The 13,585-nt window shown below is 48.2% G+C and overlaps 1 protein-coding gene across 2 annotated transcripts in view; it reads right to left on the reverse strand.

The window, feature by feature from the left end:
* The window catches only part of DAAM2 (dishevelled associated activator of morphogenesis 2), a 630,299-nt gene that overhangs the window by 283,711 nt on the left and 333,003 nt on the right, over nt 1–13,585 (reverse strand). For both annotated transcript variants that reach the window (XM_085610233.1, XM_085610232.1), the window contains exon 5: nt 5,508–5,602. In XM_085610233.1, the coding sequence (XP_085466359.1) occupies nt 5,508–5,602 (95 nt within the window). The remainder of the gene's footprint in view (nt 1–5,507; nt 5,603–13,585) is intronic.

A 13,585-nucleotide genomic window follows, 5' to 3' on the forward strand; every position in this document is an offset into this window, starting at 1 on the left:
ACGCATCATTAATCATATAGATATCAAGGCCGCATGTGTATTTAAATTTAGATTGTTGTCTAAGTAAATCATATATGTACAAGGCCATATGGAATAAAAAGAAATAGGTTATTGAAGCAAGGTAATCTGGTGTGAAAACATTATTAAATAAATATAAAGAGAAACGAGGAGGGGGAAAAATAAAACTAATAGGTACAGTTATACGTTGCCTGTTTTTGATACATATCTGTACATTATGTATTGTTTGCAGTACAAATATTTATGGTGGTTTAATGTTCCCAAGCTGCAGATCCAGTTTTTCCCATGTGCGCCTCGTTCTGGCCTTCCAAGGGGATTTTTGTAGGGTATTATTGTCAACACCTCTGATGAAACATTCACCCTTTCCTTTCTTAACAGATAAAAACAGATGCTCTCGCCGCTGTCCTGCCTCTGGCAGTAACACCTGCCCACATGTGGCGTTCGCTTCAGAAATAAATTGTGGGAAATACCGTCCAACTACCTCGAGCCAATCAGCGCCCCCCATTATTACAGGGCGGAAGGGGCTGGCCCTATATGAGGGAGCATGCACACGGTCTGACCTTGAGACACCCTTCGAAAGAGCCCGAATGTGTGGATGAATTCTGAAACCCAGATTTTAATTAAAAAGGTACACGGTTCTCCAGGTGGCACCGCTTCCATGGCACGTGCCCAGCTCTCTGGCACGGACCCTCGAGCTGTTTTCACAACACAAAGGGACCTGGAAGCTCGCACGGATTCAAAGGGCTTTAAGAAAGTTGTTTTTCAGAGCTTGGGCCACCCTGCCACTGAGAGCCATGCCATGTCCGAACCCTCACAACCACCCCTCGCCCTCACATACCATGCACCCTGCCTCTTTTTTAGTGGGGTACACATGGGGGTTTGTTGGGGAACCTCAGACTTACATGCCCACCCCAAATCTCAGTCACCGAGACACTGGCCAGATTGGAAATGACATCACGAACAGCAAACCCAAGCGTGAGATGAAGGAGGTGGGGGTACACGAGCCCCCAAATCTCTAAAGTCACCCTGCAGTGTACACCAGCCCTCGAGAGTGGTCTCGGGAGAATTATCACGACATGTGGCTGCTAATATCATGACAGCCTGCCGCTGCCCACACAGGGGCGGCCGTCAGGGAGGTGACGCTCCGTGGGGGGCTCTTCAATTCCACAAATGTTTCTGACAATACATTTAAAAAATGGAAATTCCTCGTTGAAGGCCGATACCGGAAATACATTCTGGAATGCAGTGAATGTTGACATTTTGGGCCTTCAGATCCTCTGGAACCCTCAGTAACTCACAGCTGTGAGGCGCTCCAGCCTCCTGTGTGAACATGCACATTCGTGAGGTCACTTCCCAGAACTGTGCCTGAGGGCGTTACTCAAAGAACAAACGTCTCGCACAATGTATTGGCAGAAAGGTACAGGAGTTCAGTACAGCGCGCGGCGATGTGGGGCAGGCCCATCATGGGCTACGCCTGCAGCAGGAGGGGATTCTTGGTGCCCACGATGGGCACTGATGGTCAAGGGTCCACTCCTACCTCACGCTGCACTATTCGATATCCGTAACCCCGCCAGCGCAACCAACAGAGATCCAAACCAGAAACGGCAAGAAATGAACTTACTTGAGAGCGATAACAATAAACTCCAAGTCTATTCCATGGCGCTACCAAACTTTATTGTTACCTGTAATGAACTAACACCTCACCATCAGGACATGTTATGAACCTGTCAACAAGTGCCTGGAAGTGACCACTAGGCCGAAGCCTGTGCTCTACCCAACACTTCCAAGCACGCCGTCAAGGAGGCATCTCGAGGACATGGCCAAGAAGCCCTGGGTGCACGAGAGCCAAGCGCGATGACCCATCCGGAGCGGAGCGCCATGGATGCCCTGAACGGAAACCCCGGTGAAAGTTACCCATGACCAACCACAAACGGTTTCTTCAGGATCTCGCTGTATCCCATGCTAGTTTGGACTTTGGCGCGTACAAATGTTCGGTACAATAAAAATGGAAATTGATAATGGGAACAATTATAAGAGAAACTGACACTTGTCAAGATTGTGATTAAAAAATGTATCTTCCATAAGAGATAATCTCGAGGAATGGCATGGGTCTTTTCCCCTCATGTACAACCATCCGTGTTTCCATCCATGCTCAGTTCCCGTGGGACACACAATATTTGGCCCCAAAGACGCATCCTCAAGTCACTCAAAGGACGTTCCAACATGTTTCGGCGCTTTCATCTATTGCGCAGTTATGTGCAGTCTGCCACACTCAATAGAGGCTTTTATCAGGGCGCTAACTTTGGGGTCCTGCACTCAATAAAACTGCCTTTTTATTTATGGATGTCAAACTATAATTCAATAATCCTTTGGGTTTTCTCTTCAGAGGCCTCTTATAATCCTCTCTTTCTGTGACTGCTCAGAGTCCCAGAGGGAGCCGTGAACACTGCACTTATTTTGTTCAGATTAACATACTTCTCACGTCTGAGATTCCACAGGAATTCATACAGTATTAGAGGCACTCGGAAAATTGCTGGACTTGTTCCATTGTGGCGGATTATCGGCTACGTAAGGCAGGGTGCCCCTCACTGTCCCCTCCTTAAAAGGAAGCAAGCTGCCTTCAGCTTGAAGTGCACAGGAGACAAGATGGCCGCCTTTATGTATCACCCAAAACAAGATGGCCGCCTTTGTGTATCATACAAAACAAGATAGCCGCCTTGGTGTATCACACAAGACAAGATGGCCACCTTTGTGTATCATACAAAACAAGATGGCTGCCGGTGTGTATCACACAAGACAAGATGGCCGCCTTTGTGTATCACACAAGACAAGATGGCCGTCTTTGTGTCTCCCACACACCAGCACTTCCTGGGGGATCTGGTAAACATAGGCTTAACTCAGACTGCGGTCTGTGCACTGTTGTTTTCTATAGTAAATTAAATAAGCACAACGAGCTTCATTGCCAATGGAGTTGAATCACAAACTGCACCAATGCTGCACAGCAGGGGAGGTCTAGACCCCACCATTCACCTCCCATCATTCACTCAATGCCCACTCAACACAGAGGCACAGCACACCTCTTCCTACGTCTGTCTCTGTTCCTGGTCATGGCTGTGACAGTTCAAAGTAAGGCTCTGGGGGCAGATTACCTAACGCGCACCCACGCGTGTGCTGGGAAACTTAGCACCCATCGACCACATTATATTTGCACTGGGCACTCAATGCAAATGACATTTTCCCATTGCTTGGTCGGTGCAAGTGGTTGATAAATTCCAGGCACTAGTGCAAACAGTGTGTGGTGCAGGCGGAATCTGAAGCTCGGACCCCCGGTCTGGGTTTTGGAATTAACGCCCTTCTAATAGGTTCATTTTGGTCAAACATGGGGTGTCCATGCCCTCCAGGTCCCACGCGTCATTAGGTAAGACAGGGAGCCAGCAGAGGTCCAGCCTGTGGGAATCTCGTTTTTAGTTGTGTTTTTTCAAAATCCTCTGAGTTTTGTGAATTTCAAGGTCAATCTAGACATTTCCCTTTTTTGATTATGACATTTTAATTTAATTCTTTCATTCATTGGATAGACACACTGTTGCTTTACCCTTCTGATTACCCTTTACCTTTCACTCAATACACATTTCTACTTTATTAATTGACTTTACTCTTCCATTCCTTATACATTATTTTTTACTGTTATTTTTTTTACCATGTTATCTTTTTTAGGCTAATGCCTACATGTAGTTTAAGCTTCATCATTCTGTTACCTGAATCCCTAATATTTACCTCTACCTTCTAGTTATTTTTCTTTCCAATGTTTTTGTTTTTACAAAGTAATTTAACAAACACAAATGGGGGCCAGGGAGGATTTAAAGACCTACGACTACATACTCCCTCCTTGCAAGGAAGAATCCGTGTAGAAAAGTGCTCGCGGTCTAGTACACCCCCGCCGTCAAGCAGCATCTCTTGACCCACTGGTCTCTCTCTCTCTCTCTCTCTCTCTCTCTCTCTCTCTCTCGCTCTCTCTCTCTCTCTCTCTCTCATCTTATTAGGGCGTAAACCCTCGCCCATCCTCAGGTGCATGCTTCATCATAGGGTTCCTCCACCCACCATAATACCGCTATGGCGACACCCCCGAAGGAGGAGCGCTTGAGAACAGGCCCGTACGCGTGCGGTGCTGCAGGTGACGGGCAGAGTGCGACAACTCACAGGATGATGAGAATATAAAAAAATGTAAACTTCCTCCTGTCTTTATTAATGTCTCTAGGGATAGGATTAAAAAACAGTCAAGGGGAAACATTCAACTCTAAATTGAAACTTTGGTTGTTTTTTTAACCAGCGGTGTTTGTAGCCCAGATGACCAGATCCGAGAAAAACGAGGGTTCTCTAGAGGCAGTGGCTGGACCTGCCCTGGACCGTCACTGCCGGCTCCTGAGGGCGGGGAGGTTATATCACCGGCCGGCCTGTGGTGTGCTACCGAAGGGAGCCGGGGTGTCTCTGCAAGTGACAGGGCTTGGCTCTTTGCTGGAGGGAGCTTCCAGTGGCAAGCCTGCTGGCACCAGCCCTGTGGCTGCCAGCTCATTATCCAGCCCTCCTGGGCACACACACATAGCACATATTCATATAAGATGGCGGCGTGCACAGTGTTTATTGCGCAGGCATGAAATATACATCTTGATTAAGGGCCTACTCGTAACGAGTTTGGCTTTTCCTATATTTATACCTTGGTGTAGTTTCCCCCCTAAAACTGGCAACGTTTGTTAGCGGGTAGAAGTTGGCACTGAACAAGGACGTGCTGTTTTCTTTGGAGTTCTTTTTAAAACTCCTTTCCTTCCCTCTTTGAAGATCGAGGGGTGCTGTACAGCTATTTTTTTTAATTTGAAACAAGTGAAACTGATTTAAAGGGTGAAGCTCCATTCACTAGCCTCTGCCAGCTGTGGGTGGCAATGATCTAAGGGTAGTACCCGAAACAGCACAAGGGCACATGTTACTTTTATCAGCATATTAAGGGCAGCGCGTCAGATTGGGTGCCTGTGCCATCAGTGATTTATATATACAGTCGGAAGGATGTCACAGGAACATGGGATACAGAGGCAATTTTTGCAAAAGCAGAAACTGAAAGCAGTTATAGCAAGAAGGAAGAAAGCTACATTCCAGACTAAACTCATCTTCCCGGAGCCGCCTTTCCTCTAACCCACCTAGCGCTCTGAGATGCGCCTCGAGCTGCCTTACGTAAAATACCATGACGGTTCCGCCTCGGTAATTAATATTTCACTAGGCAGGTGTGTTAGGCTAATTAGTTTAGTGAAAGCCAACCAAGACTACATCTCCCAGAATGCACTGGTGTAGGCCATGAAATGAAAATCCAGACCTGGAAACCTGTTGCCCTGGTGCCATTGAATGAGGTGGCAGCCCTCATGTTTTATTGTCTCGGCCACTTGTGTCAGTGTGAGTGTGAACACCAGCTGTGACGCTCAGAGTGCAGAATGTACTCCTCTTACCTCATTGGCTGAGTCCGCAGAGCGGTTTTCAAGTCTTCAACGACTTTATTCCTCACTTCCGTGTCCTCCTCATCGAAAGCATATAGGGTCTGCATCTAGGGAGAAAAATAGGTATAAAGAGATGAGGACGGTGAGGGTAGGGTTCAAACACCAAGAAATCCAACAGTGAGGTGTGCCCTGGCCTGCCATTCACTCTGCCTCTGGACCCGCATACGTCAGGTGCCGCATGATGACGCATGATGACGCTCTTGACTACTCGCGTCGATCCCTCAACACAAATCATACACACATCCCCTTGAGGCTGAGTTTGTGGTGTGCACGTGAAATCCATCTCTGCCAAGGGAGGGTCCTGAGAGGAACACTGCGATGCTGTAGGTACGCGGGCCGTCATAGACTAGGGCTGGGAGGAACACGCAGAGTTTTACTGTGCAAGATTCCGTGGAGTTCCGCGAGCGGCAAAATTCCGATACGTCGCGCTGATTTTTTTGTGCCGGGAGCTTGCAGTGCGAACGACGCCATGCAGCGTGCCAGAGGGTGCTGCTACTTTCTGCCACTCGGCTAGATTTTCTACTCAAGCGGCAACGTTTGCAACACGAGCGGCAACTTTCTCAACGCGAGGGGTAGTGACCTGCCACGACCGCTCACTTTAAGAAATCTCGCCGGGAGGCGGTCAAGCGCTCATTCTTTCTCGCTTCCTAACTTAACATTAGCGAAGCACTAACGAGAAAAACTCTGCCAAGGGGGGGGGGGGGGGGGGGGGCGGTTGACAGAGTTTTTGCCGCACTCCAAGTGGAGCACGGAGTGGGCAAAACTCTGCGAACTCTGCAGAAGGAGCGGAGTTTAGCACCCCCACCCCCTATCATAGACCTGACCCCGAAGAGATGTGGAGCACTTTAGAGAGTGTTAGTAAGACTCGTATCTAGAACATGAGGCTTTGTGTGTAACAGTGTGGCATAACGCAAAGATATTGTTACAGAAGCTGAACTCGACAATTTCAATATTTTATGAACAGAGTCACCCTAAATCTATCATTCAGAGCATTCCTTGTGGAGAAGTTATCCATGCTAAGAGGAGCTGTGTTGAGGTGCTGGAATGTAAACATGAGCCTATGGCGATGGTAGAAAGACTGTACGCCAGGGACAATCGCAAACATAGTGTGGCACTGGAAGACAGGCTGAACCACGTTACTAGGTACAGTACTGAGACGGAAGTACTTCTCAGGGTGGGTAATGTTTGTAGTCTTCACAAAAATACCAACAACACTTAACAGTGAAGACGGACTACTCTTCTTTCTATAAACAAGCGATACAATTCACATTATTTTTATGATGTACTCATTACCGGGCACATTTGTTCGAGCAGGACCATTTCTGAGGTCGATTGGCTGGACCTACCCTACTCCCATTGCATGTGTAAAGTACTTTCACATCAGTGGGGTCATCACACCACTTCAGTTTTGCCTACTTCCATTGCATGTGTAAAGTACACTCACATTAGCAGTGTCACTGCATCACGTCAGTTTCGCCTACTCCCATCAAAAGTGTAAAGTACACTCACATTAGCTGTGTCATCTTGTCACGTCAGTTTCACCTATTCCCATCCCATGTGTAAAGTAAACTCACATTACCATTGTGATCACATCAGTTTCGCCTACTCCCATCGCATGTGTAAAGTAGACTCACACTAGCAGTGTCATTGCATTGCATCATATCAGTTTTGCCTACTCCCATTGCATGTGTAAAGTACACTCACATTAGCATTGTAATGACATCACGTCAGTTTGGCCTCCTCCCATCGCATGTGTAAAGTACACTCACATTAGGAGGGTCCCTGTTTCACAGACTTCAATGCCATCTCTCTTTTATTAAATGAGGTGTGGGGATGTAACATACATTTCATGTAATACACCTACTAATAGGGAATGACTCTACTACTACTGGTGCTGCCGTCACTACAGCTGCTACCACTACTACTGTCACTAGTAATGCCATTACACCTGCTGGTGCCAGAGGTGCTAATCTGCCCAATAAAATGACTAATACTACCAGACATAGTACAAGTACTCGTAGTAGTACCAGCACTGTACTGTTACTCACAACACTATAACTTCGGCTAGCACTACTGTACTACTACTAGAATGAGTATTACACTGGTGATACATCTGCATCTATGACTACAATGGTTATTACTGATGCGTAAAACTATTTATGACTATTGCTACTACTAGAATGACTATTATTATCACTACTGGTTCCACTAATGTGGGCCGAACGTCTAGTATTAATGTGCAAAGCACCACTATTGGCACTGGTGATACACCTGTATCTATGGCTGCAATGGTCATTACAGCTCCATTACAACTATTTATTACTACTCATGGCAGTAGCTCTACTGTCATGAGTTGCAGAGTTTGAGTGGAGTAGTTGCTACTGATACTACTAACCCAGCTGGTAGCATCGCACCTGATGGTCACTGTCGCTGAGAACAACCTGTAAATCCCCCATTCATACGGGGTCGGCACAGGTTTACTGGTATCTTCAAGCAGGGGGTCAGGGAGCTACAGACCTTATCCACAGATCTCCCACACAGACCTCTCCAAGGACCAGGTGTATCTGAGGGTGAATCTGTTCTTGTTCCTAAGACAGCGACAGACTTTCATTTGAACCAGTCTCTTAGCCTGCCAGCTTTCTTCCCGCAGCTTCACCCTTCCACGGGAGAGGGCTGCCGCCTCTGGGGCCACGCGGTCATCAAGCATTACCTGCCACTTGTCTCTTTTTGAGCGCTGCCCATCAGCATCACCAAACCACAGAAGGACACCACCCTGCATTAGATCGCTTTCCCATCATGGTAACCAGACAATGGTCATTTCAGACCACAGGAATAATAGGGTCAGATGTTAGGGCAGCTCACACGGGCGGTCCAAGACTCAACATATCACACCCTACACAGCCCAGGCAGGTCACCAACCATTTATCATCTAGGTGGAAGCACAGACTTCGAAGAGGGCACAGGGCACATATCTGTCACCGAAGCAGGGCCATCCTATGCCATGTAGTGGACTATCACCAGGGCACACCAGCCCTTACCCATAGCAAGCCAGTCATTGCCACTGAACACAAGACTCCAGACTCAACTCCTAAAATACACCGACGGAGGTGCAGATAAGAGACCTCTCTTCCGGGCAGTATGCTGGTCTCCCCACCTTAGAGACATGGAAGCAACTATGAAAAGCCTTCATCCTTACCCCTTTCACCCCACACCGACAGTGTGAGACACCCACCCACGTACGGAGAGGGACCAGAACTCCACACTAGCGCGGCGGAGTCAAGACTTCGGGCTGGCATGGTAGTCCCGGGACCAGTTGGAGAGTCAGGGGGCCATAGACAGTGCTACGAGGCCGCACCTTTGTTATGTTATGTTATGTTATCCGGATTTATAGAGCGCGCAGCTGCCCCAGCAAAGGGGCGTCCCGGCGCTATAAAGGACAAAATACCGGACACAAGTAATACCAAAGACAAGAACACAGCAGCACTAAGAATCCAGAGGAAAAAGGAAGGTTTTAACAGCCTTCCTAAAGGCAAAAAGTTCGTTAATTGCACGGACATGGACAGGAAGAGAGTTCCAGAGCCCGGCAGCAAGTACTCTAAAGGAGCGGCCGCCGGACCTAGCTCTCTTAAAGCGCGGGACTGTGACCAAGTGAAGACCCGAGGATCTTAGAGAGCGCGAGGGAACATAAGGCAGAATAAAGTGCTCCAGAATCTGAGGAGAAGAGTGCTTCAAAATTTTAAACACAAGGCACAGAGATTTAAACTTAATCCTCTGAGCGACAGGGAGCCAATGAAGTTTGACAATGGTATTTTTGGCCGAGCAAAATCGCGGTAAGCCCACCAGAGCCCTGGCGGCAGCATTTTGAACGCGTTGAAGTCTAGAAAGTTCGGCCAAATTAGCCCCCAACAAAAGAGAACTCGCATAGTCCAACCTAGACAAAATCGTAGCTTGAACAATAAGCTGTCTGGTTGGAGCATCAAAGAATTTAAAGATAGGTCTGAGCCTACGTAGAATCCCAAAACACGTGGCAGCGGTTTTCTTAGTATGACAGGCAAAACTGAGTTTGTAGTCCAACCAGACCCCAAGGTTCTTAACCTCGGTGACAGGAAGAGGAGTTGAACCAAGCTCGGGTGGCCACCAATGATCACCCCAGAGATGACTCTGCTTGCCGACAATGAGCACTTCGGTTTTTTTAGCGTTCAATTGCAGGCAATTATCTGTCATCCAACGGACCACTGAGCTCAGTCCCTCGCGGAACTCAGCAGCCTTGAGGTCAGACGCCCCACTTAATGCAACCGCCAGCTGCGTGTCGTCAGCATAGGACACCATAGTCAGGTTCCAACGCTTGGCGACAGCAGCCAGCGGCTGCACATAGAGATTGAAAAGTGTGGGGCTCAGAGCTGACCCTTGCGGCACACCCTGAGTGATAGGATAGGGTTTAGACTGAAAAGGAGGAGTAACATCCCTAAACGTGCGACCAGATAAAAACGATCGAAACCACTCAAGTGCCACGTTATCGACACCGGCCTCACCCAGACGCTGTATTAGAATGGCGTGGGTGACTTTGTAGATTTATATAGCGTGGCTTATCACCCATGAAGGTATCCAGGCGTTGTACGTGGGCAAGGGGAGATTAAGTCAACTGCACAGAATCACAGGATGCTGAGCTGATGACAAGGCTCAAACCCGGATCCCCAGCTCCAGAGTCGGCAGCTTTGACTGCTGCGCCACATCCTGTCCCACACCTGAGGAAGAATGGGCCACACCCCAATGCCTATGGGATACATGACTAGAACACCCCCTCCCCACTCTGGAACAAAGAGAAAGCGAAAGGTCGCCCTGAGAGTGGAGGGATCCCGGCACTGTTCATTGGTCCGTTCCAGACAATGGATCAGCGCCTCTAGTCACTGATTGGACAGAAGGAGCTGCCGGTTGAAAGGACCCGGCCACGTGCCATGTAAATGTAGATGAAAACAGGTCCTTGTTGAACGTCCCCAGTGATCGCCGCACGTGCCCTGGCCTCGAGCTGAGGACACGTGACTCTTTCCTTAGACTGCCAGGCAACAGTCTAAACAAAGCAGAAGCGGAGTAGCAAACAGCGAAGACAAGAGAGAGAGAGCAGGCTGGCAACAGGGGAAGGGCCTGGGGGGGGGGGAGGGATACACCTAAAGGTGAAAACTCACTGGGAAGAAAGCAGCAGCCAGTGTGGGGGGCAGAGAGATGTGTGATCTGAGACTCAAATCTACCCCAGCTCCCATCACGGTGAATGCCTGTACGACAACTTGCGTGCTGTGTGTCTGTGAAGGGGTGTATGACACACTATGTGCAGTGTGTGAGAGTAGTGTAAATATTCAGAGTACGGTGTGTGTGCATCAGTCAATCTGGATTTCTATAGTGCAGCTAATCACCCGTGAGCAGGGGCGGCTCCTCCATCAGGGCGGAGGAGTGTCGCCCCACTGCTTTCTTGCAGTGCGAGAAGCAGAAACAGAAAATGGTATTTTAAATACCATTTTATGTTTCTGCTTCTCGCACTACGAGAAAGCAGAAAGTGTAGTATGCCTGGTTGGGGGCGGGCGGGAGGGTATGCCTGGTTGGGGGCGGTCGGGGAGGAGTGGCTTGCCCACTGTTGTGCATGCAGCCTACATAGAGAAAATGGCCGCCCTAGAGGCGCCCGACTGGGCGCTGTCCGCAGCAATCACAACGCTGCCATTGCAGCGTTGTGATTTGCTTATGGGAGGGGAGGGAGCATGCCCGTTCCTCTTCAGGAGCAAGAAAACGCCAAACACGGGACCCGGTCCAGGAGCAGAGGCGGCACGAGACCTGGTCAGGTAAGTTTTTTTTTTCTTCATCTTTTACCCCCCCCTGCTACCCAACCACACTAACACCCGTGCCAACCCCCCTGCCCTCCCACCTGCGAGTATTGTGAGCCGCGACTGCCCGTGAGTGTATCCAGGAGCCTCATAATCTATATGTGTGAGGGTATATGACATTCAAGAGCATGACCCACTGTCTGCAACAGAACAATCATTTCCAGACACTGGTAAAGCGCATTAAAGAATGTATGGGAACTGTGATGCTGTGCGTAATGGGGGCGGTGTGAATTAGTGTGGGGGCGGAGTCTAAGGCGTGGCTAAAAAAAGAAACTATTCTGTAACTTTTTTGGGGTCTTTCCCCTTCAGGTAACTTCATGTAAAATAATTAGGGGTGGGCGGAATTTGCGAAAGCGACTTTCGCAAATTATCGCGAAAATGTTAAAAATCTCCGCAAACACGCGGAAATATCGCGAAGATGCGGAAGTTTTTTTCCCGCCCGTTCGCGGTATTTTCTGCGTGGTCGCGGCTCGCCAACTTACCCATGTGGTTGCTTGCGGGCGCGGCCATCTTGTTTTCACTCTTCTCGCGGTGCATGATCGCGAGAAGAAAGACGTGATCGCGCGACGCATGACGTTACTGCGGGCGCGAACTGTTGCGAGACAGCGCAAATGGCTACCAACAATCCAACATCTTGTGGAGAACGCACCGGATCGGGAAAACTTGTCGGCGAACGCGGGGATTCACGTAAGGCGATCGCGCGCGAGAATGTATTATTATTTTACAGCGCGAGCAAGAAACAAATTATCGCTAAGCTGCGGAATGCGGAAATTTTTACATTTTCGCGCTCTCCGCGGAACGCGAAAATGTCAAATTATCGCAATTTCCGCGAGCTGAACGTAAATTTAGCCCAGGCCTAAAAATAATGCACATGAAATAGAAAATAAATGCAAGTTAAATTAATCAGTGGGAAATGCTCTGTTGTACATTATGAAACCTCTATAGGTTAATGTACTGCAGAGGTCTGTGTGTCTGTAAACCAAAGAAGTGAATCTTGGATAGTGTTGTGGAGAATAGCGACTTGTGTATGTTTAGTGCTACGAGGTCGCAGTCTGTGAGAGAAAGCACTGTGAATATGCAAGTCATTATTTTAACTTGCACTACACACAGTATAAGATAAGCTGCTACAAACTGTGAAAAAAGGTTAAAGATAAAGGGCTTCCAAAATATAGATTTCAGTAATACCCAGACTGTAAGCAGTGCAATTTTTTTTTATAATTGATTTTTAAAAGCACACACTTCACAGCTCAGCTGGTAACTCCCTTGCAAATATCACTCAAAAGAATAAATCTGTGTATTCTGGAAGCTTTACGGGACTCCATCATTAAAGCCAATACCAGCCTCCAAGCACCCCTTACATTTGTAGATTGACCCGTTGTGCACATTTACATTTCTTTCAAGCAAGCAGACACCCTGGCAAGAAGGTCTGTTTAGCTGTCTGCTCCTCCCGCGGGGTCACAGCAAAAAAGCTCCCTGCTTAACCCCTCAGCTGAAGCATTTCAGCGTAACTGTCCCGGGATGGTTGTATTTTCACAACCAGGAGGGAAACTTTTTTTCTTTACTTAAAAAAAGTATGGGCACGTCATGCCCCTCAGATCCCACTCTCTTCGATCACTGTTCCCAGACCTCTCAGAAATAGGCATGATGTGCCTGTTGTCATGCATGTGTTCTCGGAACACAATCTTCTACACTGGTGGTAAGAATGATGCTGTGTAACCAGAATCACACAGCAATCACAACAAGGCCAGAGTCACATGTGAGAGCTAAACACAGCATTGCATTCTGCATCATATCTCAACTTCAGGGGCACATACAAGGCATCAGTTTCACATTCTCTGCCCAGTGAGGACAGTCACGCACGGTCCCCTGACCAGTGCCGATCTGTTTCTCACAGAGGCCCTGTTCACTTTCTTCACCAGGAGATGGCTCTTGGGTCAGAGACAGTGCTTAATTTGAGCCAGTGGTTTCCAATGATCGGCACCGGCACTTAATTGTCAACACCGGCACTTATGACAGCTGCCACATGGTGGTGGTGTTTGTATAATTTAGAGAGAAGCAGAAAAGCAATTCTTTATTAATTCATTATACATTACAAACGAGTAATACCTGCCCCCCAGGTCGCTTTTATAGCTTTGGGGGGCCTGCAATAGTCTGAATTGT

The sequence above is a fragment of the Triturus cristatus genome, chromosome 6 (genome assembly GCF_964204655.1).
Source record: "Triturus cristatus chromosome 6, aTriCri1.1, whole genome shotgun sequence".
In the NCBI taxonomy this organism is placed as follows: Eukaryota; Metazoa; Chordata; class Amphibia; order Caudata; family Salamandridae; genus Triturus; species Triturus cristatus.